Source organism: Eretmochelys imbricata, chromosome 15 (assembly GCF_965152235.1).
Source record: "Eretmochelys imbricata isolate rEreImb1 chromosome 15, rEreImb1.hap1, whole genome shotgun sequence".
Classification (NCBI taxonomy): Eukaryota; Metazoa; Chordata; order Testudines; family Cheloniidae; genus Eretmochelys; species Eretmochelys imbricata.
The window spans coordinates 28,020,811-28,039,806 of record NC_135586.1 but is presented as its reverse complement, the minus strand read 5'-3'; the positions used below and the strand labels follow the sequence as shown (position 1 = coordinate 28,039,806).

The 18,996-nt window shown below is 44.3% G+C and overlaps 1 protein-coding gene across 6 annotated transcripts in view; it reads right to left on the bottom strand.

Moving 5' to 3' along the window:
* ACAD10 (acyl-CoA dehydrogenase family member 10) overlaps positions 1–18,933 on the bottom strand; it is a 30,404-nt gene extending 11,471 nt beyond the window's left edge. For 2 of the 6 annotated variants that reach the window (XM_077834719.1, XM_077834723.1), the window contains exons 1-12: positions 18,851–18,933; positions 17,912–18,109; positions 16,789–16,937; positions 15,554–15,748; positions 12,861–13,019; positions 11,921–12,080; positions 8,950–9,091; positions 7,555–7,623; positions 5,972–6,153; positions 4,909–5,059; positions 2,874–3,019; positions 1,296–1,469 (exon numbers count right to left, since the gene is read on the bottom strand). In XM_077834719.1, coding sequence (XP_077690845.1) covers positions 1,296–1,469; positions 2,874–3,019; positions 4,909–5,059; positions 5,972–6,153; positions 7,555–7,623; positions 8,950–9,091; positions 11,921–12,080; positions 12,861–13,019; positions 15,554–15,748; positions 16,789–16,937; positions 17,912–18,098 — 1,714 coding nt within the window. In that variant the 5' untranslated portion in view covers positions 18,099–18,109; positions 18,851–18,933. Of the gene's footprint in view, positions 1–1,295; positions 1,470–2,873; positions 3,020–4,908; positions 5,060–5,971; positions 6,154–7,554; positions 7,624–8,949; positions 9,092–11,920; positions 12,081–12,860; positions 13,020–15,553; positions 15,749–16,788; positions 16,938–17,911; positions 18,110–18,213; positions 18,518–18,827 lie in introns of those variants that run through there. The other 4 variants (XM_077834720.1, XM_077834722.1, XM_077834721.1 and 1 more) reach the window with 4 other exon arrangements.
* Positions 18,934–18,996: the final 63 nt, after the last annotated feature.

Below are 18,996 nucleotides of genomic sequence, written 5' to 3'. Positions count from 1 at the left end.
CCCAAAGCTCTTCACAATATACATGCAGCCTCGCTGAAAACCGGCCAGCTCTGGGGTAGAGGGCAGCAATCAGGCATATACTAGTGCTCACCTACAGCAGCCCCGCCCAAAAACCACATCAGACCTTGCAATGCAGTAAAAAGCAACAGCTAATAAAACACACCGTTCTCTCCATCTTTGTGTTTGTTTGCAGAAACCACTGCTTTATTACAGATGGATATCTGAGCAAATACAGCCCGCTGCTTGGCATTCGAACTAGCCTCCATTCCAAAGCCTTCCAAGGTCTATGCAAGGGGAGGATTTGTTCTGTAATATTGTTGTGAGCTCTCTTTGAATCATAACCTTTTGCCCCTCTCCCACACCTCACAGACATAGAGGAATTAAGTCCCCCATCACTCCTCTGAGGAAGGGTACATTTTCAGGATGGCACCCTTTGGGCCTGAAACTGAAATGCAAGTGGAAATCAGAGTATCATCATCAAGGCAAATCCCAAAGGAACACAGCCTCGCAGACTGTGCCACATCCGAGTGTGTGCCCCTCCAATTACATTCTTTTCGCAGGCATAGGCTCTACTGGCATGGATTTGACTATAAAAAGTGGGGGCAGTGCTCAGTCTGACTGTAAAGGTACCCCTGAGTGACTTGCCCATCATCACAAAGAGATTCGGATGCAGAGCTGGGACTTGAACCCAGGTCTCCTGATGTCCAGCTCTAAACTGCGGCCACAAGCAACCCTAGCCCTTCTAGAAAAACCTGCTACATTTGTCCTTCGATCCTGCCACACTGTGTAAGTCACTATTGCCTTCTACTGGCCAGAATTTCAGAGGGGCTCAAAATGTATAGTTATGATGCCCTCTAGAGGTACAATACTGCTACACAAGCTACTGTACTGACGTCTGTAATTAAAGTCGGAGATCGTTTCCCGGGCTAGTGGTTAAACACTACTACACTGGTACAGCACTGACATCTCTTCAGTGTGGTTGTGGGTGGACAGTAAGAACATAAGAATGGCCAGACTGGGTCAGACCAAAGGTCCATCCAGCCCAGTATCTTGTCTACTGACAGTGGCCAATGCCAGGTGCCCCAGAGGAAGTGAACCTAACAGGTAATGATCAAGTGATCTCTTTCCTGCCATCCATCTCCACCCTTGACAAACAGAGGCTAGGAACACCATTCCTGTATGTGTGTTCATGTCACCCTCTAGTAGCTGCAGCATATAGAGGATAGATAAGCCTCCATCCTAATACATGTGGCATCAATTGAACATTCAGGGGCTGGCTTGTTTCATTTTCTCACCTGTGAGCGACCGTTTGTACACACCCTGCAAGATCGCGGCCACTCTGAAAAAGGAAAAGGCCATGTAGAAATTCCAGTTCTCGATGGGTGGAATTCCCATGTGCCCACAATACATCTGAAAATATTCCTCTGCTGTGGGAATTCCCAACTGCATTACATCACAGTCCTTCAAACCTGAAAAAGGATCCGGCATAACCATGACTAGACAGGCGGCGTTCTCAAAGAGAGACAGACAGTTCTACGGATTCCGTTAGTTTCATGACTGGCACACATGCTCAGTGGATAAAGCTATGGCCTTTCTGCTCTCAGGTTCTAAACTCTGGTGTGTCTGAATCATAAGACCACCTATAACCAGGGACAAATTAGCTCTGGAGAGGCTCAGGACTAAGCTAAAATGAGGTGAAGTTACCCTCTGCCTCTAACAGATACTTGAATTTACATTGGCAGAAGAAGACTGACAAGTCTCTATAGGGATTTGGTCTTTAGCAAGGCAGGTAGCATGTGATTGCAATATCTTTATCCCAAACCACTCTTCTTATAAAAAGAACAAAACCACTGCCAGTTATGGTGGTTTCTACTGAATCTGAGTACAAACAGAACTAACTTCCTGCACTACTCACTAACTATTCTGAATGTGTCCTGGGCAGCTTTGAATTTCATCAGGGGCCATTTTTCCTCTGTTAATCTTCTTCCTACTTGACGCAGCAGTAAATTTCTGATCTTTCTAATCTCTGGCTTTGCAATACCACTACTGTTGTGACTCTTTTTTATAAGCCTCTAATTTCATGGAGTTTATAAATGGGACAAAAATCCTTTTGGTCTGAAGCACGGCTCACAGAATTTCAGCCCGAAAGAAAAGATCTTTGCTTCAATCCATTTTTGCAGAAAATGACTTCCAGAGTTTTAAGATGACTTTGGTTTTGATAAAGACAGAGCAGCAGGGATGAGGGAAGGAGGGGGGGATCAAAACCTTTTTTATTTTAAGTGGCATTTACAATCTGCAAACCAAGGTTTTCCTCAAATCCTTCATGCTGCTGGCCCCAACACCTGTATTTTCTAGTCCCATGTTGCTTTGGGGCTAAATACAGAGACATCACATCACAAAGCAGAGTGGTGACAGTTGCTCTCTCAATGGTTCCGCAACCAGAACAATGACAGGAATACTGTGTTCACTTCTGGGCACCTTCATATTAAAAGGATACTGACAAACAGAAGGAAGTTCAAAGAACAGTAACAAAAAATGTTAGGGGGTTGGAAGGATTGAGTACTGAGAAGATTAGAAGGGCTAAATATTTTCAGCGAGGCTAAGCAATCGGACACAAGAATCAACTATACATATCTGAAGATGTTAACACCAAGGAGAGAAGAGGATTCTTTAGGGAGGTAAGAAAAGGTAGAGGTGGGAGTGATGGGATGAGACAAGAAAGGGAGCCCTTGTCTGAAGCACTGAGTCAAATTTCCAGCTGAGCACCCTTCACAATGTCCTGGCAGTTTCTAAATAATGTTTCCCAGCTCTTTATTTGTAAAACGTTCAAAATAGGAAGCAAATTGTGTGTTCCCCAGGAGGACACATTGTACCTTTCAATATATCAAAGTGAGAAGGCAGATAGTGGGCCATGCAGTTGTACGCCACATCTGAGATGGGATCTCCTAAGGTAGAAAGTTCCCAGTCGAGGACAGCAAGGACTTCTGGACCCTCTGGATGAAAAATCAGGTTATCCAGCCTGGATCAGAAAGGGGAAGGGTTTAGATAAGTCCTAAGAGAAAAAAAACTCATCAGAGGGAGATGCTTTCCTGACAATCGCTTAGTTTCAGTTAAACAAGTGACCTGGAACTCTGTGCTAGCTGGGGGATCGATTCCCTATCACTAGCTCCCTTGGGAGGGCTGTGGAAGCGGAGAGCTCAGCTCTGGAAAGTGATGGACAGAAGAGGCTTATGTTGTTCAACCTTCTGGCTGGTTAACTGTGAACTGACGTGGTTTAAAAAATAAACAAGACAGTTTAGGATCTCAGATTATTAACAGAAACTATGGTACCTGCCAACTGGAAAATGACAGACTTCAGGTCAATTTCAAAATGGATTTATTGGTCACTTTAAGCCAACACTTGTCATTTGTTATTGATTCAAGATCCCAAACTGTTGTCTGCTGACTTTTTGTGTGGTGTAGAGGCTTCCAAGAGTTTGCACAGAGGTTGGCTATGATATGGGGGTGTGAAAGGCTCCTGCTGAGATGCAAAGAACGCATTCACTCCACTCCCAAATAGGAGTTTTATTGGTGAAGGAAACTGTAATGCTTCATGCCTGGATGAGTTAGTGATCTGCCATTTGGATCCATCATGCAGCATCAGAAATGCAAAGGAAGAGCCATGAGCTCCCCTAATCCAGGTCCTTGCCAGGCAAGCGAATGAGAGCTGTCTGCAAGGCTGGATGGGAACATCCAAGAGGTATAATTAGTCACAATGGGATGATATTAAGACAGGGGAGAGTCGGACAGATTAGAGTAGGATACTCTACTGGAGGGGAAAGGTAGGAGCAGAGCAGTCAGGTCATTGCTGCTTATTTATTTATAGACTGCATGCCACTTCCCAGGCACTTAGAACTAGGAACGATTTATAGGGGCCAATCCTGCCCTGGCTCCCAGGGCACAGCCTACATGGGAGATAACAGGTCCTTTCCAGCCCTAATTTCTACAGGTTAGAGGAGCAGCTCCTATAGTTGGATTGTAAGCTCTTTGGGGCTTTGTTCTGAGTTTGTACTGAGTCAAGCACAAGGGGTTCTGGTCCATGACTAGGGCTCCTAAGCACTACGGTAATACAAATAATAAATAACAATTGTTCAGCCAGTAGATTGAAGTGTTACAGAGAGGTAGCTGTGTCGTGCTCCAGCAGACGGCAGTGGTGCACAGATCTGCAAGCCAGCCTATCCCCTTTGACCTTTTAAAGAGACAAATGTAGTTCATGCTCCAGGCAATTTTTTTAGCTCATGATGAAAGTAGTTCTCACCAGTCAGAATTTTGACCTCCCCACCTGCATCCATCGTATTACTGAAGGGTGATCTCCTTTGTAATACTGTGGCATTAGCTCACCCGCTGCCAGACAGGCAAGGCTCCATCAGAAACACGGATCTAGGTAAACTCTCACTATTTTACACTTCACATCACAAGGTTCTTTCTCTCACTGCTAAGAGTGAGGCAGAAAACATCATCTAATCCCCAATGTTATGTCTCAATTAAGCTGAGATCAGCAATGGTGCCGCTTTGCAGTGGCTGAGTCCGAAAGAGAATCCAAACTGCTGATCCAAAAGCAAAGCTGGGACTAGAACCCAGGTGTCCTGACTTCTAGTTCCCTAAATTACTAGATTGCACTCCTCTGCACCAGAACGCACACCGCTTTAATCTGCTACAAATGCACTAGGCAGAGGCAATGGGGAGCGAAATGCTGCATGGAGCTCTTGTGAGCTCTCAGAACAGAACTGCTGAACAGAGCAGAGCTTCAGCTTCCTTTTCAAATATCACTGGAGCATCGTGCTGGGGGGTTCTCGGAGATCCCCCTTTCTTCCTCCCTAGGTAACACAGAGTGCCTTGTCCAAATGGGTGCTGGCAGACAGTTAGTACCTGAAATCTCCATGCACAACTGTGGTCTTCTGGTTCCCTGGGAGATGCAATGGGAGCCACTCAATGAGTCTCTCCATGGCAGGAATAGTGTGGGTTTCTGTGGCTCGATACTGCTTCGTCCAGGTTTGAACTTGCCGTTGAACATAGTTACCTAAAACCAAGGGAATTAAGTCTCTGGGGTATAGTTCCAAATAAAAGGAGGCCTTTGAAAATAACCACAAAAGAGCTGCATCTGGAAACAGTCTAACCGCCAAAAACAAAGCCAGTCTCCATCCAACCAGACAAACGTACACTTCTCCAAGAGAGCGTTTTGCTGCAGCCATGGGCCACAATCAGTCCCAGAATAATTGGGCAGAACTCCCAGCAGCCCAGGAGATTTGCCTGCTTCTGCTCAGGCTGCCTTTGGTCCTGTAAGTCTGGTGAAGCAGAAATAGCTGTCACCTTTTTTACACCTGGCAGCTTTAAGGAGCAGGATAGGTAGAGCATCATGTAGATTGGCTTATGATGAGATGGTCACCCAAGTCATGTTTTGTTGCTGTCTCAAGAAGGGAGTCTCCTCCTCTACTACAGACACTCCCCTGGTTTGGGTTAAGGACCCAATCTGTTCTCTGTTTGGGCACTGCATCGTTTCCTGGCAGGGGATGGATTAGATATTTCAACTGGTTACAAATAACTGGGATCCTAAACAAAAACTATAATTCCAACAACGGCCAAATCCTGGCGCAGCTGCTCAGCAGGACTCCTCTGCCCCCAGAGGCGGCTCTGCGAGAGGTACTATTGAACCTCTGGGGCAGGATCTGAGGGAGCCCAGTCACGATGATAGCAAACAAATTACTGGCAGGAAGGGCCAATGGGAGGAAGTTCTGGAGTCTACTTCCAAAAAACACTGACTCCTGGAGCATCTCAAGCCACTGTTCCATGCACCCTTGACTGGCCTGAGGATCCGTCATGCTGCTGGACAGCTCCCCTTCCCCACCACTGCCCTAAGGATTTGGCCTTATGTGACCACACCCCTTTAAAAACTAACACACAGGAAGAGTATGACAGCAAATTTCCTTCTCACCATGCTTCCCATAATCCTCCAGTCCAGCCACTTTGAGGTCTACTCTATGGATTTTACAAAGGACTTTGTTCATAGCCATGTAAATAGCCCTCCGCTGGCCAGGGTCCAGGCCAGGAAGAGAGGGGTCCTTGTAGATGTGGCCAGTGCAGTATTCCATCAGATAGAATGAGGTGCCAATGATACTAGAATGACAGAATTGAAACAACTGTATTTCAGTGACAGGCCTCAGAGATGAGTGGAATATTCCTGCATCTATTGCATCAGTGTATAGAAGTTATTGCCAAGTCTGAACATGCTCTAATTCTCGGATTTGTTCTGTGCAGAGCACAGTGTTTATGCCTAACGAACAAAAATCAGAATAGTTATAATAAATAACGACAGAACTCAGTTAACCATTATAACCATCTGATGTAAATATCAGTACAAAACAAAAGTGCAATTAAGGTTAGAAACGTGATTATGTAAAAATAATGCCTCTCTCAACAGAGGGGCTGACTTTAGGATCAGAAGCAAGTTTGTGCTACTGTTTACACCTATTAGTCTTGCAAAATCAGCACAGCAATGGGAGAGGGAGACAGATTCTATTCCTTTTTATGCAAGATCCTGTAAGAATTATTAACCAAAGTTCTAGTTGCAGAATCTTTGTTGATGATTATGATGATGCAAAAGCCAGAAAGAACTCAGCTTTAGCTCTCCGGGCGAGTTTGCAGGTCTGGCAGGTAGAAAAATCATCTTGTTACTTGGAACCTGAGCATATATGATCTGGAACCACACAGGGAGTGCCATTCTGCCATTTTTGCAGTCTCTTTTCAGAGCGTAAGAGCGATTTTAATTAATTGCAAAAATAAAATACTCAAGACACACCCAAAACAAGCTGAATAATAATATGTTATGGTGCTTTGCACTTCTATAACCTCTTTCATCTGGAGAATTCAAAGTGCTTCACAATAATTATTAGTTAAGCCACAAAAGACCTTTGTGAGGTAAGGACAAGGGATACATAGGTGAAGCGTCATCCACCACTGAATTACAGCAACTTCCAGGGCAGATCATGGCAGCTGTTTAACAGCACCTAGCAATGCTATAGAATAGAGTGGGAAACAAAATTAATATACCCAACTGGCAGGCAGAATGGAATTATCTGAGTGGAAATTGGGTCAGAACACCTAGTTAACACCACTATTTTTGCAAGAAGTGTGAGGGGATCATTAGAGGCCAGAAACAGGCAGGACCATCCAAAACACAAATGCCCAATATTTCAACATATCTGCAGTAAGACATTCTCCACTGGCCACACAAACCGTGCCTTTTACCTGTCTCCTCCACAAACAGCCAAGACAGGGGTCCTTCCTCCTGGGTTGGTTTCAACACTTCTTCACAGGTCTGACACGGTCACTGAAGTTACTGCACCTTTGCTGTTTCTTTCCACATGAACAGTTCTATCTATCTAACAAGGATTTTCTACAGCTTCTGTCACCTTTGAGTCTGACAGCTGCCTCCTCCTCTGCTCTGCTATAAACTGGGAGTGGAAGTGTCTAACAACTGTCACTTACTTTTGATGCAAATTGGAAAAAAAAAATCACCTTGAATCTTCACAGAGTGCGAGCACTTTAGGAACAGGAACTCCGGCCTCAGCAAGAGCCTTCAGTACCCTGCCAGGACAAGCAACCCAGAGAGACTTTGTCAGGAGAGAAAGAATTGATCATTTTTTGCCTGCCGTATTGGTGGTGTTAAAAAAGGTGCTGTTCTTGGTCTTTAAAATACGATCGTAACATGCTTGATCAGTGGTTCTCCCTTTTGTACTGGTGACCCCTTTCACACAGGAAGCCTGAGTACAACTCCCCGCTTATTAATTAAAACACTATTTTTATATTTATCACTATTAAATGCTGGAGGTGAAGCGGGGCTTGGGGGTGGAGGCTTTCAGCTCACGACCCCCCCACATAATAACCTCGTGACCCCCTGAGGGGTCACGACCCCCAGTTTGAGAACCCTGGTGCTAGATGGACATATAGAAATGGAATCATGCTATTAATGTAATATTTAGCATTCATCCCCACTTTATTACTGGCTTACATGTATACAACACCTTTTACCTAGCAGGATCTCAAAGCACTTTAACATACACACAGAGAGGAATCACTTCCTCCACCACTGAAATGCAGCCACCTCTGGGGTGGAGCATAACTATTTAGAAGCACACAACATTACCGAAACAATATTTTGCAATTCCCTGTCTAAATTGTGAAGTGTATATATGTGCCACTGCCCCTCTGCTGGACAGAAGGTCAGACTTGCCAAGTATGTCACCCTTTGGAGGCCAGAGGCTATACGTCTTAATACTACTATGGCTACAGGCGATTCTCCTTCACATCAAGTATGGGTGGGGCGAGACTTGTGGTCTATTCCTGAATAGGACTGTGAAATCTAGACATCCACAGAATCATCATAAAGTGGAGGCATCTTGGGTCCTACTGAAGCTGCAGGGTGAGTTTAACCAGACAGTCTACTTCCAACAAGAGTAATTACATTCTAAGTCAAAGAGGCTACCACCCCACAACGCTTGCAGTGTGCACTCTCCGAGCGCGAATTAGCAGGAGCTCAGTTTTACGCATCATCGTAAAGGAGGCACCACCTGCAGGACAGTGCCTTGTAATGCCATGCCGATTCCCTGGGGCAGTATTAACGCAGACTGAACCTCCTGAATCACACGTAGCACTTCCTTAAATGTGCTAAGAGGAATATGCCTGTCACATACACTACAAAAAAGGATCTCTTTCCTTCATGTGTCCTAAGCCTGCCAGTTTCCTACTGACAGCTACTCTCGTGGAGCAGGACTTGGAATAGAAAAGGTGAGACTGGAAAACAGCACTGTCTACAGGATGTGCACATTTGGAATTGTGTTACAATAATCAGAGAGCACCTATGTTGGCCGGCCAGAACTGGGAACGATTCTGTAGCACACTGTGCCTTTTCACCTGTACTCTCTCTCCACAGCATGAGCAGATGGAAGTAGGCTGCCAGGAGGTTTCTTCCTGAGGACTAAGTTACGATCCCCAAACTTGATATAGTAAGTGGGGTTAGATTGTCCATGACTGAACTGTCGTAATATCAGAGGACCTGAAAGTTTGAAAAGGAATGATCAATGAAGAGAAAAGTACAGGAACTGAAATTATTTCTCATCTCTTTCCCATGTTTTATTTTACTCTAAAATGGACAGAGCTAAAGACTGTAATTTGCATCAGCAGAAGACTGAGCACTGCCCCATTGTTATGGAATCAGTATGGGGCCCTATTGAGTGACAGTGGTCACTCTTGGATGGCAGAGGGCCAGAAATCTGCTTGACTTTTGCTCTGTATTTTTTGCCCAGCGCTCCTCCCCAGCTCCTCCCATCAGGAAGTTCTAAGCACAGGTTGTTTCCCAGAGCAAGGGAAAGGAGCTATTATTCTGCATTAATAAGAGCTGAACACTGCAAAGTGTAGAGCTCGCTACAATCGTTTGGGCCTTTGTCACTGAAGACTGGATCACTGCAATAAGTTCTGAATGTGGGGGGAACATCTGAAGACCATTTGGAAACTGCAGCTAGTACAGAACGCACCTGTTTGCTTGAGGCTTAAAGCCCTCTGCCTTGTATCCAGAAAAGCAAGCTAGAAGCTCCTTTCACATGCCATTCCTGCTCTAAAGGCTTTATCCGGAAAAGTATTGAGCACACTGGCCCTGATCCAGCAAAACACTCACATATATAAATAACTTCGAGTAGGTGCATATTTTCAGTGAAGGCAGTAGGATTACTCACATGCTCAAAGTTAAGCACATTCTTACTGGTTTGGGGACAGAATACTCTGCACCTTGCAGGTTCCCTTGTTCAGGGATTTCCCTACTTTGTCATTCCATTTAGCCATATTCCCCTTACAGTCTCAGCCATCCCTTCTTCTCTTCATCTTTAGTAGTACCAGCATGATTCCTACACCAAACGGGACAATCAGACATTTCTATGGCTACTCCAGACCCAGTCTTTAGCAATAGGAGCGTGAGGACCACACAGCTCTGCACTGCTCCAGTCCCAGAACAGACAGGGTCAGCTCCTCAGCACAGAGGTGTGAGCTTGCTTGTGAACTTTGATCCTCTCACCTGGCAGCACATTTGGCTCCCAGCCTTAATCACTAACATACTCCACTAGTATTTCAACTATTAATTAGTAGTCATCTGATCAATCTGATCTTGTAATCTGCAGTAACTGCTGACAGCATGAATTATTCTCCAATTTAAAGTGCAGTCAGCTAGAAAAGTGACTGTAAAAATGGTCCCTTCTGGCTCAGCAGATCTGCTCCTTGTGCATTTTCAGAGTCAGAGCTGCTGATTTTAATGATGAAAATCATTTTTTACTGCATTTTATTCCTGCAGAGCTGACACGTAAGAGGGATTCTATTCTGTCTCCTTCATCAACAGAATTGTTCACTAACGTGTATTTTCAAAATCTTTCTTACGGGTGACAATATATGAGCTGAAAAGACCTCAGTTTGGCACTTTAATCGCAGGGTCTGATTGCAGTTAGAAAATCATCCTTTTTTCTTGTAAACTGTACACATATGATCTGCAGTCTTTGACAGTTAGGTTTCAGAATACCATATAAATGCACTTCAACATCATTTACATAACACTGGTGTCTTTGTTTGACTAATACAGCATATTACACAAAGTGTGACCCATAAGGGCATAGCTTCTAAGTCAATGGTGCAATTTCTTTAATATTGCAGCCCCTCTCCTGGCTTGAAATAGAGGTGAGATTCTGGAAATCTAATGGCAGAAGGAAGAAGCAAAGTTGAATATTGGTTTTGCACCAGTTACAACTAGATCCAAGGAACTTGGACTATCTTAAGGTTTTAAAAATACTGCTTTTTAAACTCCAAACCAATACAGAGCTTTAAAAAAGCGTCAGGTGTGGTTCAGACAAGCAAATGCTAGGATTCTGGATTTCTGTAAACGGGTCCTCCAAGCCCTACTCAAAAGGATAATTGTCAAGCAGCAGAAATTCAACGTATAAAGTTTTTCAAGCCGAATGTCAAAAGAAATATTTTCATTATTTGTTTTTAAATATAAAGGTGGGTTTTTTAGAAATTTAGTTAAATATTACCCATGCAATGCTTGCCACCCAAAAGTTGCACAACTGTGCTAGTGCAAGAAAACCCAGAAATGAAACTGACTAGAAACCAACGTTAACTGATCTATTTTCATTGTCCAAGCAGAAGGAAGTATGCAAGTAAACAAATAGCATGAATAATGAAAAGGAAACTAGATGTGTTGAATTCTCTCTCTTTAAATAATCTTAGTAGTTATTAATAGTCCAGATAAGGTACTTTCTTGTATTGAAACATGACTTTGAATCTGACATTGTTGCTTTAAAACTTGACCTAATCCAATACTTTAATTTCTAGACTTTTTAGATGATGAGGTGTTTACATTGTGGTCCTAAATGGCTATGTAATACCTGTGTGCCTGAGGCAGCAGCTGGAATCTCCTGGCAGAGAAATGACCTCCTGCCAGGGAGCATCATTCACTGGCTTTTACCAATTTTACAAGTGTTGGAGAAGAACCACTATAAACAACAAATGCCTTTTAAGAAAGATGCAATGTCTAGAAGCTTTTGGTCAGGGAGCACAATGCTACACAATACAGATACTCACTGTATAGGCAGATGCATGGGCATAGAATTCAGCATAGTCACAGAGTAGGTTTTCCTCTAACTATCCAGGTAAATACCAATAACAATGTTTTAAACAGCCTAGCATTTCACAAAGAGCTTGGAAAGGTACCTAAACAATGAGAGTGGCTTTGCAGTAGTTGATACTATTAATATTTTTAAAAGTCTTTTTGTCTTATGCTGGAAAGAGCCAACAGACCCAGAATTTGTGACCTTTAAAGTTGTAAAGTATAAAAGAGCTAAAATACCGGTTGTCTGGCCACCTATGACCTCTTCCAGGTACTTCTGTAGGGGACCTTTTGGAATTTCCATTGTTGGTCTCACTAAGCGAGTCTGTGGAACAAATCCTCGCAAAGGGAAGCCCAAGTAGGTTTCTAACTCTTTGAGAGCTGCTTCTGGGTCATCAACCTGATACCGGCGAGAAAAAGTTGTATGATAAATAGCTAATTAGATTCTGATCTCTTGGCAAAGACAGGGCTCTGCATCCTTGTGACTGCTCTGTAGCATCTACTATGATACTATACCGAAGGTAGCACCAACACTGCCTTCCCTTTCCTGATCTAAGCAGCTACATTTTGCCTGGTTTCTGTCCAAGGGGAAGGGGAAGCAATTCCAATGGGGAGAGGATGATCATATTGCAAGCACAAGCTGTGATCACAGTGGGACAGGCAGAGGGAGGTCAGAACTCAGTCCATCAAGGAGTCCCATCCTTACCCTTCCACCTCCTCACCATCGTTTGGAAGTTAGCCAACCCCAGGTGACATTTACATGAGGCTTATCTAGCTTCCACAGGGCTAGTTAATGAAGCCTCACAATCCCATGTTTGGCAGGTGTCATTACTGCTGTTTAACAGATGGAGAACCGAGGTGCACAGGGAGGGAGAAGTGACTTGCCCAAGGCCCACAGGGAGTTGGCGGCAGAGCTGGACATGGAACCCTACAATCTTGGCATCCACAGTTACCCCTGCATTAACCCTGTGGTTATTTGGCTTACTGGTGTCATGCAGGACAATGGACATGTTCAATGCGTGAAGCATGGCAATCTGTATCGAATGCCACTGTGTGAAAATATTAAACACATTCATGTCAAATGCAGAATTTGGATTTAGAAACCAAACCAAAATATTTAAGACAATAAATGTTCTACCAACAACTGTCCCTATGCACCCCTAAGGGTGCTGCTTTGTACCTTCACTGTGTTAATGCCAAGCTGAGCGGCTGCTTTCAAGTTCTGCCCAATATCATCAAGGAAGATGGATTCCTTTGGCTGAACACCCAAGCGCTCCAAGCATAATGTATAGATACGAGGGTCTGGTTTGCATATCCCTTCCCGGCAAGATTCAATTACCTATGACAACATACGATCAAGACAGGTATGCACAAGGCCACTGTAATTCTCGTTCATGAATATCAGGACAGTTCTGGACATGGAGGACACAAGTATGAATGAGCGTGTGACTAACATGCAGTGCAATAAATGAAACAAAGGACCACAAGTCTGCTGCACACACCTAAACAGTGGTAGAGCGGGACTGGTAGAGAGGCTATGACCTAATCTGATGAATCACTGTTCTGCAGACATATTGCCTCAGCTGTGATCTTGTCAGATCAACCAAGCTAAGCAGGGTCACGTCAGTACTTGGATGGGAGGCCTTCAGGGAATCCTCATGGTGCAGGTGACTCCAGAGGCGGCACTCTTTCCCTAGTCAGTACTACACCAATCGTCTGATCTTGTGCTAAAGGCGGGCGGAACTCCTGGAAGTGTCATCTTGCAGCTGAAATGCAAAACTGCGGTCTTGACTGTTATGCTCAGCAGCCATCCCTACTCAATTTTCACAATAGGAAAGATGTTAACCCCAATGTCCTGTCCAAATTCCAATTTCGGGAAGTACATACTGTCTCCACAAATACTGCACTTACCACGGGATACAATATTAGCTTAGAAACCACTGATGGGCACTTTAAAATGAAAAATATCTAAAATACAGACATTTTCCTTAATTTCCTGTCCTAAATTATTGCGTAATATTGCTGTGCATTGTTAAACAGCAACCACATTCCAGGGGGGGATGACATTTCACTGCTAGGCGTGTCCTATGTACAGGGTATGTAGCTATTAAAACGCTTTGAGAATGCTTTGAGATGAAAGATGCCTTTATTATAATAATAATATATTATCTTAATAGATACTGATTTTTCTAGTAAAACACATACAAGGAAAGGTGAATAGAAAATGATCCAACATCCAGATGTTAACAGGATGACTTTAAACAGCCATAACTTTTAAAAACATAGATCTGATTTTCTTCATGTATGAATTGTCTTTCCTTCCTCAGTGAGCGCTATAAAACAAGCCTAAGTTATGAGTGAACTTCTGGAGTTCTGTCAGTGCAAAAATGTGAGTTGGCATATATAGGAAAAGTGTATTATTAAAAAAAAAAAAGATTTAAAAAAAGAAATTCCTTCCTTACAAAACATCCTAGTGGACTGAAATCCACAGAATTGTACAGTTTTGATTTCCTTTTCCCTCTGCTATTTGCTTCAGTATTGCGTGTCACTCAGCCAGGCCTGTGACACTATATTTACATGTTTATGAAGTCAGTTTCACAGTCTGGGTCTCCTCATATACTGTAGTTGGGATTCAACACATACATAGAAAGAATTCTACTCATGGTAGATTTTGTGAAATCGTGTAAAATAAAACTTAAATTGTGTCCAGACTATCAACTGATATGGTCTCTAAATCTAGGTGCAGCAATGACTGTTCCCACACTTAATATGCAAAACGAATTGATACCTGGTGACTAAAGCAAATGCAAGGAAACTGGGAGTAAAGTTTCCTGTATAGTTTCGAACGTGCTGAAAACTCAGCCAGATTTAAAATAACTGATCAGCAAAAAAGAATTATTATTAACTTATGTTTAAAAAGAAAAGCCCCAAAGTAAATATACATTGTACCTATCTATGAAGTGAACATGTACACAACTGGCTATCTGAGAGTTGAAGATGAAGCTATTGTGTCTGGAGCATTCAATGACGGAAGATTCCACTGAGCAGTAGAGGAAAGGTTAATCATTTCATATAGAACAGACTTGAAGTCTGAACATCAAAGGTTTCAGACTTCACAATGCTGTCCACATTCCTTGCTCACGCTTAGCATCTGTGTTCATATACAGCACAGGAGAGAGAACATTCACTGAAGACAGCCAAAATACTTTACTTTAAAATCCATCCCTCTTGATAAGTCCATGGCAGAGCGAAAAGCTCCCCCGACTAGATTTAAGCTTAGATTCTAGAGCATGAGGTGGCAGCATTCCAAAAATAAATAAAATAAATAAATAAATATAAATAAATAAATAGCTTGCTGAATCAGCACCAGCTTGCCTCGTTCAACCTCTGATAAGACCAAAGGCTTGCCCCTGTGTCCCTGGCCAAAATTTCCACTCCTCTCTCCAACTGTTGAGATGGCTATCTACCTGGCTGCTGTCCACCTCCCCAGATATGACAGCATTTCAGGGGCTGTCTGTATGCAGTGTGTGAAGTACTCTCTGGGACCCTTTGAGATGAACAGAGCTTTGGAACTGTTAGAGCATTCCATCTTCTAAGCCTTTTACAGGCATTATTAGATATGTAATACACTAGCTAATTGTGGGCCTCTTTGTAATGAATCCACTAAATGCACAGGTGGCTGGAGCTCACTCTAACCCTTGCTATGGGCTAGTCACTAGAGGGAGATGCAGCTGAAGACACACCATGTGTTACACTAACACACTATATTACTGTTCTACTATCTTTAATTTGGACCTGCACTTAGAGAATTCTGCTCAGTGCTTTTTATAAATCTAGCTACATAAATGCATTTTTTAATCTGTTCAGGCTTACCACGTCAAACTGGTTTCGGTCTAGGGGCAAAAAGCTCACCCCACTGTGAAGGTAGAAGTTGTTGCTTAGAACAGCTGTCTTAAGACCTTCTGCCCGGATACACTCTAATGCTTCAGTCATAATGGGGAGCTGTTTTGACATCTGACTACTGGTTAGGTCAGAGAGAAAGGAGTCCACTGGAACAGAGAAGTTTGCCTAAGAAACAAGAGAAACCCCAACAATGATCAGCAGCAGCAAATGGAAGAAAATGTGAAACTTTGTGCATAGCCTGAGACTGGCTGATCATTTTAGCTTATTGCCCCACTTCCTCCTGTAACAGAAGGCAGTCAGCCTAGCTCTCCAGCTAAACTGCTCAAACACAATAAATAAAAGTTCCTTAGGTTACTAATTCTACGAAGGAAGGAAATGAAGAGTTGAGTGTTAAAGAGATGTCCCTGGGGAAGAGAAACAACTAGAGACCCTTATTTATTTATATTGCGCTTCTACCATAGCATCAGGGCGGATCACAAATAAAGCCATTCATTACAACTCAGTAATCAGAAAAAGAGCCTTCCTTTTAGACTGATCTGTTTGACAAAGGCTTGGTTGAAAAGCTGAACCTTGCTCCACTACAGACGGAGTATGTTAGCTTCTGGAGCATGGTGCAAGTTCCACTGAAGCTACAGACGCTCCACCAAGAAAGTTGCTTCTAGCCATTAAGAACGTCCCCCTAGGCACTATCAGCAAAAGTCAGTCTCTGCCACCTGGAGGTGATCTTTTTGCTGAGGAGCCTCTACTTCTCTTCTCTCCCTGCTGACCCTTCATCAGAGGCGGATATCACACATCTACAATAGCTCTCATGGCACTGGAAGCGGAAAAACTAAGAAAAAAAGCTATGACGCAAGGAAGGCAGAAGGGAGGGGACCAGGTTAAGGCAGCCTCTGCTAAAGTAACAGAATAATGACTGCAGTGTAAAAATCTAGATAGGCAGATAGAGTGGACAGCTATGTCTCTTAAATGCATGAGAAGATGCTATCAGAAAGTGCATTGTGGACAGAAAAGTCCACAACTGTCCCAGCGCTATACATGAAGCAGCAGTGGAAGCAGTAACAGAACCTTCTACAGACAGGACTCTTTTAAAAATTATCTTTTGTTAGCTCTATGCTTTCTATACAGTTTAATGGATCTGCACGAAACCCCATTCTCCTGTGAGGAGTCAGCGAGAATCAAGCAGGAAAGCTGGGAGCTTGGCTTACAATCTCAGAGCACTGCTGTCCAAATTCGTGCAAGAACTCCACTGATGTCAGCTCCCCTCTCATGTACCTCAGCCAGGGCCTGTTCTCCCCTCCAGATATTAAGGCTTGTTTGATTGTGCCACGTGGAATACGATTCCGCACCTCCCATTCTAAATAAAGGAAGGTAGCAGAGTGAGGAGACAGCACTTATAACATTGTCAGGAGTGGGAAAGCCCTAATGGATAAGGCTGTGATTCCGTCACAGAGGTTGCGGAAGTCACAGATTCTGTGACCTCAGGCTGGCCCTGGGGAACGCCGGAGCAGCGGTCCCGGGGCCAGCTGCACCAGCCACTGCGCAGGTGGCCCCAGGCAGCTGGCTCGGTGAGTGCCCGAGCAGCGGGTGCCTGGGAGTAGTTAGCGCCCGTGGCCAATGCAGGGGCTAGCCATCAGAAGCAGTGGCGCCCTGGGGCCCCAGGAGCTGTTAAGTTTTACTCAGAGGTATTTATATACTAAAGGTCATGGACAGGTCATGGGCCGTCAATTTTCATTTATTTCCTGTGACCTGTCCATGACTTTTACTAAAAATACCAGTGACTAAATCTTAGCCTTACTAATGGAACTGAAATCCCTCAAGACTAGTTGGCATTACTATATAGTCTAGCACAGAAAAGGCAATATTAGCATTCATGAAAGGTGCTGAACTGATAACCCGGGTGTCTGATGTCCTCTATGCACCCATAGAAGAGATACAGTAACAGTTTCCCCCAAGCCATCCTGCCAATGTGCCTCAATCCTGTACTAGAGGGTAAAAGGATTAGTTCATTTTCATAGAGTAGTCGGAAGCACTACAGGACAGTTTAATCCTCACACCCCCCCCAACCCTTGACCTCCCACCTGCAAATGCCAACAAGATTGCCAACTATGTCAACTTTAATAGTTTTGATGATGTGTATGAGTGTTCACTGGGAATTGGAACCACCACCATCATGTCATGTAAGTCCCCAAAGAGGAAGTAAAGTTGACCATCACTGTATTGGAAACATCAATAAGAGTTATAAATAAATGTGAAATATACTTATATTAAATGCACAAAAAGGTCACTAGTCAGCTACTCCAGTCAACATGTCCAGTCAAAAATACTCACCTACAGCCATCCGGTAAGGGGAAGGGAGAAGAACTCCCCCCATGTCAAAGATTACAGCTTTATAGAGACTTGATCCTGAATGCCTCCACTGTACCAAACTTGAAGGTTTGTATCGTACGTGCTTTAGGATTCCTGATGTTCTGGCACACTGGAAATAAGAGGCTTGGATAAACCTCCTAAGGCCCATTCTGCAAAACTCTGTGTGGGGAAGGGAATGTTTTAGAGACATATATTTAGGGTTCTCTGGCTTCTTCTTCAGATTATAAGTAGTTGCACTGAGCTCTTTGTATAACACCACTTACACTTTGGACTGAGTTCAAGCGTAGTATCAATTTTATTAGTATCACAGTTTTATTACGCACTGTTCTAAGGTGCCCATCACAACACTATTTGAGCACGTGTAACATACAGGCTCCGGACAGGTGATCATGTTGCCCTCCAGCTGCTGGTCCATGGGAAAAAGAAGGGAGACAGTGTGCAGGAATCTCACCCAAGCAGGTGGCCCCGTGTCAACGTGATACAGCAACTTCGCACAGCAGCTGACACAATTACACAATTTCCCCTGTACTGTGCCGTCCCAGAGCCCACAAACCCTTGTTCATGCTGCTCAATTCTACCCTCACCACACCTGAGCCCGGGGAGGAAATTTACCTTGGGCACCGTCCCTAAGCAAGGCCCCACTCCATTCCCCCCAAGTCCCTTCCCCACCTTGCACCCAGCCTCCCCCGACAAAGCCCAGCCGTGTCCCCCCAAGGCCCACCCCCTGTGCCCCCCACAAAGCCCAGCCGTGTCCCCCCAAGGCCCACCCCCCTGTATCCCCCCTGTGCCCCCCACAAAGCCCAGCCGTGCCCCCAGCCTCCCCAGACCCATCTCCAGCCCGCCCACCTCCGCCCCTAGGCCCCGGGGGAGTTAGTACCACAACGGCTGGTGACCTCTGACCTTCAGCGAAACGAGGCTGCGGCCCCAGCGGGGGGAGCCCTCTCCTAGCAACAACACCCGTCGGTATAGGGAATTGAATCTCACGTGACCAGGGCCCCCTGCGCAGCGCCTGCGTGACCCCGGCGGGTCAGAGGGCAAAGGTCTCG